The 10,713-nt window shown below is 44.7% G+C and overlaps 1 protein-coding gene across 1 annotated transcript; it reads left to right on the top strand.

The window, feature by feature from the left end:
- The first annotated feature begins 200 nt into the window (after positions 1 to 200).
- Positions 201 to 9,736, top strand: LOC135829617 (uncharacterized). The gene is made up of 5 exons (XM_065342016.1): positions 201 to 509; positions 3,705 to 3,851; positions 4,623 to 4,784; positions 8,146 to 8,321; positions 9,097 to 9,736. Exons 1-5 carry the CDS (start codon positions 431 to 433, stop codon positions 9,133 to 9,135), a joined length of 603 nt encoding a protein of 200 aa, XP_065198088.1. The 5' UTR covers positions 201 to 430; the 3' UTR covers positions 9,136 to 9,736.
- Positions 9,737 to 10,713: the final 977 nt, after the last annotated feature.

Below are 10,713 nucleotides of genomic sequence, written 5' to 3' on the forward strand. Positions count from 1 at the left end.
TCCTTTGAATAAAGATGATTACATAATTACTGTATCGCAGGCCAAACGACTGGAGATGAATATGCGAGGGCGCGTAACAAAGTACTTTCTATCCGATGAAAAGAGAATGGAATGTTGCCGTTCTGACCAAAGGCAAAGGGTGGTTTACACAGAAGTTTCGATGAACATGTACTCTAGTCAATTAGTGCAGTGTTCCCTACCTCTTCCTTGTTTCACATCGCCTACTGTGTGCCGTTCAACGTACAGAGTATGATACGATCTGCCCAATCCATTTTCAGGTTGTTGGGTAAAAACCAGGGAACAGAGACGGCGGTTTTCCACACACCTTGCAACGAAATTGAACAGGGCGCTTCGCTGAGTTGTATTTGTGTACCGACGCGGACCAAGACTCCCTAAAGCGCTCGTGTTAGTGCTGCTAGCGACAAGCGTCATGGCAAAGAATACAGTGCTGGCCGCCGTTCTGATCGGCTTTGCTGCTGTTGTTTTCGCCCTTGCAGTAACAGTAAACGGTGAGTTGTTACTTGTAGGACTGAAAGAAAGTAACGTGAGCGACCAAGTGTGTTACAGCGATTCCGGAAGTCATGATCGTGATGTGGCAGTTGTAAAAAGGAGATTCTGTGCACCTATTGGTTCCATGTGGAGTGTGTGTTTGATTGACAACCTAACGTTCCGGCGTTGAAGAGAGTAGATTAATTTGTCTCGCCATGCAACCGGCCAGTATGACCTGGAAGCAGCGACGGGCTGGGGGAGTGGGGGGGAGGGGGGGGGGGGAGATAATAGTTTAGCTAATGCCTTGCTCTCTGGGTTCATCCTCATCCACTCTCTGCTTTTCAGCACGAACAAAATCTAAACTTACGATTCATAGCGCAATGTGCAACAATATAGTCATCATATACAGCAGGAAAATGGCAAACCGGCTAGCGCGCTAATGCGCAGCGACTTTGCCGCTTCATAGAGAACCTTTCATCTCCATAATTTAAGCCAGTAGGTGATGATACTCCTTAGGTTTGTAGTCAATAGTACTGTCATATCCATCAGTGATGTGGAATCCGTCATCCGCTCTGGCAACCTCCAGCGTCGATAGTTCTAGCATCATGCCGTGTCAGTACATCTTTTGGATCTGATACAAGTAATAGGGCAGTGAGTGGACTGTCAGCACAACTTTCAATGGTTGCGTACATCCCCCCGGGTTTTGCACGAGGAGAAAGCGTTGTTTTCTCGTACTTTAAAATCGCTACGAATCTGTTACTACACTAACATATTTCCCGTTAGTTCAGTCCCCTATTTTTGTCCATTTTATTTTTCTTTCACCCAAACACAATAGATATCGTGTTAGTGACCATTTCACACTGTTTCACCTAAATTTCTTCATGTGTTTTACATTCATGTTAATAACATGTCCTTTCATGTATTCCTTTTTGTGACGTGTTTTGCAACTGATGATCTTCACAAGAACACGTTCCTGCAAACCTCCAGACCTACCTTTCCTTATGTGTGGGAGTAACGAATAGCGCAGCTAGTAGATACTCGGATGGAGAGCCAAGGAGCAGTTAGTAAAGTTATTTTTATTATAGGCTTTTCCGCGTTGGCATCGACAAGCAAGCTTGGCTACCCTTTGCATAAGCTGCTCCATGATGATGAGACGAAACAATGAATGAATCAATATACGATCTAGGACAGAACCAAGGTTGAGGATATTTTTGAAGAAAGCTGCAAGTTGTGTTGAGGAACGCAAAGTCGCAAACTCTACGAAAGTAAACTGCAAGAAATGTTTTGGGGTTGATCTCATGATTATTGTAGTCACAGGTTGTGTTAGTAGCATTAAAGGTTGTGTTTTCACAGGTATGTTGTTTACATTCTATTCTTTTACAGGATAATATTTTCACGAAATATGTTAGTCAATGAGTTATGTTATGGTACACCGTACGGCTATGTAGCTGCGACAGGTGGAAGCAGTATTAGGCTTTGATGTATGCTTTTATCACATTGCTGCATAGGTCTTTCCAGTCTTGTCGTGACTGGGCGATGGCATGGAGCTTCTCAAGTTCCTCGCGTTTCTTGAGTGACCCCCCCCCCCCCCCCCAATACGCTTCAGGTCCTGGTGCAGACTCAGTGGCAGAGTGGTACGTGGGCGGCCGCGCCAGGTGGCAGCGGAACTTGGGTTTTCGAAGTATGCTGCCATCATAACGCGTGCTGGTGCATCGTCGTCTAGTCTCAGGACATGGCCAAAGAGACGCCACCTCGCTCTCACAATGGTTTCCCCTAGGGGCTGGTAGTTGGTGCGTTTATATAGGTCGCTATTTTTGATGACTTGAGGGTACTTGATCCCGAAGACTGTTCGCAATTGACGTCTGTGGAATCCTTCCAATCGCTTGATGAGATTGCTTGGGACTCCCCATGTTGCGCAATTGTACAGTAGTATTGGTGTGATAAATGCGTTGTATAGCTTGACACGTCTGTTCTCTCTCACCCCAACAGTGCGCAAAGCCGTTGAAACGCACCGTTGGCCAGCTGCATACGCCGAGATATATCTTCCCTGTCACCCAGTTGCGAACCCAGCTTCCGGGTCAGCCTCCATTCTTCTGCAATGCAGTCGCTGAACCTCTCTATATGTGTGAATTCTGTCTTGGCGGAGTTAACTGTCAAATCCCATTGCTTTAAGGTGTCCCCAATGGCAGGGAGACATGATTGGAGGTGAGTTCCCTTAGATGACAGAAAGTCAACATCATCAGCATTATGATGTGTCAGTTAGGAGCTGCAGGTCGATGTCGAGTTGTGGACGGATCGGTAAGATATTTCGCACGTCCCGCAGGGCTGCTTCTAGATACACGACGAATAGCACAGGAGATAATGAGTCCCCTGTGGGGTGCCTCTGTCAGTTTTGAACTTAATGCCATCCGTTCCCGGCAATCGAACCTGCAAGGTGGTGTGCTGCAGAAGATATGAATTCAGTGTAACGTTGTCGTTGTCAAGAAATGACGCAAGAACATCGATCAGCTTTGGACGTGAGATGGTATCGAATGCTTTCGATATGTCAATACCGATAATGTCATACTTCTGTTGTGGGCGTTGGCATCAGGCTATAGACCAACGGTAGGACCATATGACGTCCGTGATGCTTCTGTTAGGCCTGAAACCGCTCTGGGTGAGAGATAAGTATTTACGTGTTTTTCTGCTTACACGGGACAATTCTACAAGCCACAACACCTTGCGCAACACCATCAACAGTACTATTGGTCGCAGGTTTCATGGGGGTCCCCTGGCCTTGCCAGGTTTTTATAACGGGGTAAGAGTCCCGTCGCCAATACAGATAGGCTCATTGTTGGAAATAGCGGCATTGTATATCCGAGCTAGAGCAAGGTGGATAGTTAGTATAGTTTAATTCCCGTAGCTATGCAAAAGACGTTACTTCAGTAACGTCTGGCGCTAGCCAGGGTCCACACAGCTTTACTTCCGTGTTTGTTTGTTTGTGCCATCGATTTTCACGTTCCGCTCGTCAGTGAGTAATATCGGAACTGAGGGTAAGGTAGAACAAAATAAACAAAAACCAAAATGGAAATCGACGATTAGTAATGAAGGTCAACCTACGTGTATTTTATCAAACATGGATTATGAGGTTATTTATTGCAGGACTGTTGCTTTCTGTGGAATTACTTTCTACATTCATCCATCCAAAATATTCATTTTCTTCTCTATGTGTTCAGCTCATCCGAAATGGGCCACTTGCAAGTTAATCTCCTTTGACCACAATATAGAGACAGAATTCGGACTTTGGAAGAGATGTGGACAAACTGATGACGTTTTTTCCCCTGGGCGTATCTGCCTGAGCTATCCGAGTGCATTCCTGAAAGGTTAGTGTCGAATAAAATTAATAGGATATATAATTGCTGAGCATTTCTGAAGATTCCTGAAGATTCCTGAAGTACACCGCTGGTCTAACATACTGTTACTCTACATGTAGTTAACTTGATGTATCTTCGTCGTCCACACCAGTCTACCAGAACAGACACAAAGTGTCTCTAAACCAAAGGTTTTTGTTCCGTTCTCATCTATGGCTCTGACAGGGACTAAAGTGAAATGACAATAACAGCACATTAGAGAGCTGAACATGCTTCCAATTCCTTTAAATAACCACTTGTGCACGGCAATTTACTCCCAGCTGGAAGAATACCAATTCGCTGTGAATCATGACTGTATTTCTTCGTGAGAGCAATAATAAAGGAAAGGATGACATTGAAGGAGGTGAAAACTGACGTTGCATACCAACTGTGTATACAAGCATGTACCTCTTATTCTGAACACCAACTACTGGATTTGTGCCAGTTACAACCTAGGCAAAGGTGATTTGCCGAGTAATGTTCATATACACAATATTGCAGTATTGCCCTTTTCATACTCATACTCCTGCCCATCGCTGAAGAGATGATAGGGAACAAGCTATGTTAGACACAGCAACTTGTTTTGGGATTATACCATTCAACAGCTTGCAAGGCTGATCAATTGACTGCCACAAATTTTAGACTGGTCTACACCTCACAGCATATTGAAGAGGGCCTTTCTGGCCAGGTAATCTCATTTTCAACATTTCTTTCATTCATTTTTCTATGTCCTTCTATGCTCAGCCACAGCCTCCTTGCGGAGTGCTCAGGCATTCGGCATACTGTCTGCTTTGGCTTCCGCTTTGGCCTTGTGCTTGTCAGCTTCGACGGGGTTTCCAAATCTTTGGCCTGACAACCTCAAGAAGTACGTGGTCTATGCACCTTGCTTAGGGTTTGGACTTTCAGGTAAGGAAATGATGCATTGATTGGATACGTGTCAAACGTGTGCTCTGCTCTGTTAGCTTTATGGCCCGTCACAAGGCATGTCAAGGCTCAGCAACGTCCCAACCAGGACATCCATACAGACAGTATGAGAACTCCAATTTCCATTTATGGTTTTCTGAGTTTGCATTAAGTTAGTATTGCATTTTCAACCATTGTATTTCTTTTGCCCGTAAAGGAGGCTTCGCAATCGTTGTGTCAGAAAAAAAGAATAAAATAAATAAATAAAAAATCCATTGCCACTGTACAGGTCTAGCCTCGTTAGTAGACAACACGGGTGGTTCCCATTCATTTTGTCTTATAATGAGTATTATCTACGATTATTATTTGACCTTGCATGTACCACTGGCAAATACGTTCCAGGTGTCACGGGATTTTCAATCCTTGTCTTCTAATAGTATTATTAGTATTATTATTAGAAAGGAAAAGGACATATGGAAACTAGTTAAGAGTAACTCTCCACCACTGTAACTAGATACTATATACAGTCAGAAAGTGCAACAACTAGACACAAAACTATGTGTGTGTGTGTGTGTGTGTGGTGTGTGAGCGACATTAAGCGCGTACTTGTTAGTGCTAGACCTGCGCCTACTGCATCTGCCTCTGAAATAGCCCGTCCCTGTATACATTCACGCGATTACTCCTCTCGCTATCGTATTATCACACCTCTCTCCACTTAGATATACCAGCGCTGCCTCCTATTCCATTATCGTTGTCTGATGATTGGTTCAGCCATGAAACTCGGAGTCACAACGGAATAAATTTGCCAATGTTTTCATTGTGTGCCTTTGTGTATTATTATTATTATTATTATTATTATTATTTTCCTCACTAGTTTGAGGGAAAGAGACAAACGGGAATATTATTGTTATTTTTATTATTTAAAAATTCGACGAGGAGACAATAATTTTAATATGGCAATAAGTAGGAGGAGCTGAAGCGACATGTGGACTACTTTATTAACAATGTAAGCGATGGAGACGATGCAAGAAACAACCTAAAGGGTACTTCTTACATGAATTTTTTCCTTACCCTTTAGGGGTTGTTTCTTGCATCGTCTCCATCGCTTACATTGTTAATAAAGTAGTCCACATGTCGCTTCAGCTCGTCCTACTTATTGCCATATTTTTATTATTGTTCACATATATCCGCCGGATGAGTACGCGTGGCCCATGCACCATGGGGACCCACGAATACAAACCAGCATATGTTCCCTCAGCAATACAAGCAAGCAAGCAAGCGAAGATGAATAAGAGCCCAGGCAGCGAAAACAAACGAATCGAGATGAGGACATAGGCAACGAAAACAGTTCCAAAGCGTAGCCGGGGATTGAATGTGTGCATATGGGTATGACAGTTAATACGGCTAGTGCAGCCGTACAGAGCACAGCAGTACGAAAATACAAAATGCCACAGCGGCATCCAAGAGTGTGCAAACACTAAAAAAGAAGATCAGTCCATGAAAAATTATTGTCGCCACAGTTAGACATTTCCGCCAAGAGTAGGCGGGCAAGCATGTCAGGGGTAGGCGTGTCATTAGGGCCAGGATAATTAACAGTGCTGTTTCGCTATGAATTCCATCGGCATTTATCATGTGCCACCTTACGAAGCTGGGCAAGGTCAGGTCGCGACTGAAGCACAAGCCCCAGCGTCTCCCGACAATCCAGTGAAAGAGTGGTTAGCACTGTTTTTCTTGGTCTGCCTCTCATTCCCCGTAAGGCACCAGAAGCAGGAAAATCGAGAGCAACCCGTGGCGGCGCCCCTGATGGCATCCGGACCACATGCCCCAGGAAGCTCAATCGCCTCGCTGCGATCTCCTTAGAGACGGGTTGGGTGCGACAGCGGTTGTAGAGTTCCGTGTTTTTGATTATATTTGGATACTTTATACGGAGTACCGAGTGGAGGTGACGGCGGCGGTGGCAAACGTCCAGAGACGTTCTGAGTGCCTCGGTGAGGCCCCAGGTAGCGCAGTTGTAAAGCAAAATGCTTAGAACGCAGCAACTGTACAGCCTCAGCTTCAACGTTAGGGAGACCCCTGATGACTGTAGGAGGCTTTGCATCCGGCCAAATGTCTGCGATGCCAGAACAATTCGCTGTTTGATGTCTTCGGCAGTACCAGCTCTCGATCCAACCGACTTTGCTATCCGCCATTCCTCTTTCCCTCTTTTTTCCAGGTCTGCATCGAGGTAAAAGTGGGTTTGTTCAGTTTTCACGCCGTTGACCATCACCTTGGTGTTCTGGCATCTTCAGCACGCATACGTCATGGGTTTGTTCAAGATTTGGGTCATTTTCATCGAGGAAGTCAAGATCATCTGCGTACTGAAGTTCAGGAATAGACGGCACTAGGCCTGTACTTTCTCTTCGGAACTGGTGTCTCAACTGCTGCAGAACATGTTCAAATTAGCACGTAAACAGGACAGGGCTCAGGCAATCTCCCTATGGTGTGCCAATGCCAGATTGAAAGGCGTCTGCAGCCTGTCCGCATACTCGAACACTGAGCGTTGTGTCTTCTAATACGTGTTGTCTAATGTTGTCGCAATAACGAGGATAGACACGGATACTCGTAAAAATATAATTATACTTTTTTGTTTCCATTCAATCACTCTCCTGCCGAGGGTGGTGGTATGGTGTCTGCAGCGAGTGGCGTTTAAACTTTCTGACCCTCTATTACTGATTTTGTTTAAGAGAGGATGTCTGAGAAAACCAGAAATTTTGTGCAAGTCAATCTCTCAAATTTCGCTCAAATTTACAGGTAGGTTTGCTTTGGAGTGTAGATTGACATTCCAAAGCCTGATCAAAATCTTTTGAAGGGAACCGTGAAATTGGCATACCCTTAATATTGGCCCGATATTGGCAAGATTAATTTTATGGGTCTACCTCGAGTACAAACGAGCCACGGCACAGCGTACAAGAACAAGCTACGCACAAAACTCCATCAAGCCAAAATTACCTCACCTTAGAAGAGTTCTTCGGGCAGCACCACTTAGCCACGTCAGCATCCCAGAAGACGAGGGCCATCATCCCTTGACGCCACAAATGATCGTCTTGAAAATAGCCTAATTACAAGCGCTGATAAAAACAGCGAGCTACGTCCTAAATTAGCAAACATTATACACCGGGAGAAGTAGAACGCCTCTTCTAGGACTAAGGACAGGTCTCCGATCATCCTTTTGGGGTTTTCTTGAAAAAACCCATTTTGAATTGTTCCGACCTGCACAAATGTTCTGGTTTTCTCAGACATGCTCTCTTAATTCATTCTACATGTGTGTGCCACATTATGTCGGGATGTCTGTAAATATTTGTTCCACACTCTGTCGGCTCTGCAGCACTATTCTTGGTACTATGTGCCGGAAGCTTCACTGCTTTCCTTAAAACCGATCTGCTTGATGAATACTGCAAGGCTTCAAGCATCTACATCCTGGCGTGGGTCTCCGGTGGTATTGCTATGGTGGGTGGCTTGGTTCCGTTGGTTTTCTCCTTCTTCAGGTCTTCAGCTAACGAGGTAAGCATCCCAACAATCCGGACACAGCGGGATTGTTTTTTGAACATTAGTACAATTGTTAAACGCAAGAGGTCGTTGTTGTATTTGTTAAAAAATGGATAAGCAATGCTCATATGTCCAGTATGTGCAAAACCCTCAAAACGTTTTCGGACAAGTTCACTTCCATGTTATGTCTCTCCTCAAAAGCAAAAGATACCCATAGGTCTACAGAGTGAGCACAGTGGTAGCAATGCGGCTCTCTCTCTCTCTTTCTCTCTCTCTCTATATCTATCTATCTATCTATCTCTCCGCCTCTCTCTCTCTCTCTCTATCTATCTATCTATCTACATATATATATCCATCTAACGGTTTCTCTCAAACACTCTCTCTCTCCGCCTCTCTCTCTCTCTCTCTTTCTCTCTCTCTCTCTCTCTCTCTCTCTCTCTCTCTCTCTCTCTCTCTCTCTGTATGATTCCCTGTGTCTTTAGATCTCTCCAGCTCTCTCTCTATCTTCTGTCTTTAGTTATACATGTAGTAGGAATTGCCTCGTCAGGTTTCCAGTGCTTGCGTATTTCGTGTACTAGTGAATGTGGACGCAACATAATGCTGCTGCACTTCAACACGGGAATGCGTATAATAAGAATGGTAATAGTGAATGTACCTTCTTCTGTTTTGTAGTTCCCGTAAAAAGCAAAAAATTAACTTAACAAACTATGTAAATGCGTTTCGACAGTTTCAGAAGGCTAGTATTTATATCCTACCATTATGTTTTTATGTATCTCTTTTGTCCGCACAGGCTATCCCAGTTCAGCAGTTGGTTAATAAACCAATCTGACAGCCAACATCCAGACAACATTCGTCTTCAGAGCACGCAATCTTTAATACTGTTGTCCTATGCTCTGGATTCATTCCACGTAGAGTAGCGCTGTCATAGAGCACTGTATATTTGCTAACAAGTTGCCTCTGGCGTCTTTCTATCCTTTTTTCACTTTTTCTCTTCGTCCTTTTCTTCTTCATTAGCTGTTGGCGAAGACTACCTCGATTTAGTTTAAGCCCTGTGGAGAATCCATAGATATCAACAGCACACGGAAAACTTCATATGGCTAGGCATACATGTATAGACACCTAACGTGGCCTAGAGGTTGCTAATCTAACCGGCTTTTTATTCGCAGTTGCTACATATGGTCATGACGGGTAACTCTACTACACACAGCCGCACCAACTCCTTACCTAAGCAAAAGAAAGAAAAATACCCTTCCGAATCCTTCCAAATCTTTCCAGATTATCTCCCAGGAGGGCACCATCAGGTATTTCATTTTTGTAGCCAAGGATATTGTTGTGGATGTGTGCCTTAGAGTAACCATCAGTTTCTTTCTTTCTCACATTGTTCATGTGATCGGTAATCTCCCTTGCACTCTGTTGTTTCCTTTCATTGACTCATTTCTATCCTTCCTGGTGGTCTCTAGAAATATATGTAGGACTCAGTGACCAGTCAAGGCCCCGTGACCAATCACGGTCCCCGTGACCAGTCAAACAGTCACAAACCCCCCATGACCAGTCACAAATTAGTTTACCAGTCACAATGCCCCATGACCAGTCACAAATCACCATACATGTACATGTGTAAAGTACACAGTTCGTGACTGCTCGCAGGGTGCTTCGTACTGCAGGATGTGTTGTGGAAACTATAATTCCCTATGAGCGGTCACAGAATGCAGTTGTGACCACTATAATTCCATGCGAACAGTTACATGCGGAATGTACAGTTGTGACCACTCTTTCTCTGTGAGTAGTCACAGGCAGAATATAGGTATTTCTGTATTACAAGAGAGATTGGAGGCTTTGTCACAACTCTGAGTTTCACGTATTACTACGATCGTCAGGCAACTGATGGCTCCTAAACGGGCAGCCTGAGCATAAGAGGGAGCAAGGTGGGAAATTCTGAGGGTTATCATAGGCGACGGGTATCATAGTGCAAGAGTCAGGTGCAGGCGTGAAGTTGCCAAGTCTTCAGACTTGGGGCTATGCAGCAGCAGTTCCAGCGTGAATGACATAGAATAGAGCTGGGGACCACACATGCCCACACCATTACACACACACATACACCCACACTCTCTCCCTTTTCTCACATACACTCACACGCGAGCACACACACACACACACACACACACACACACACTCATTCTCTAAATCTCTCTCTCTCTCCCACACACGCACATATGTCATTCATTCTCTACATCACACACACACACACACACACACACACCTGGCCTGGTGTACAGCTGCCAAATGCTTAGCCACGCCGCCCCCGAGACAGGGGGAGAGTAGAAGAGAGAGAGTTTGAGACACACACACACACATCCACACACACACACACACACACACCTGGCCTGGTGTACAGCTGCCAAATGCT

The sequence above is a fragment of the Sycon ciliatum genome, chromosome 13, assembly GCF_964019385.1.
Source record: "Sycon ciliatum chromosome 13, ocSycCili1.1, whole genome shotgun sequence".
Lineage (NCBI taxonomy): Eukaryota > Metazoa > Porifera > Calcarea > Leucosolenida > Sycettidae > Sycon > Sycon ciliatum.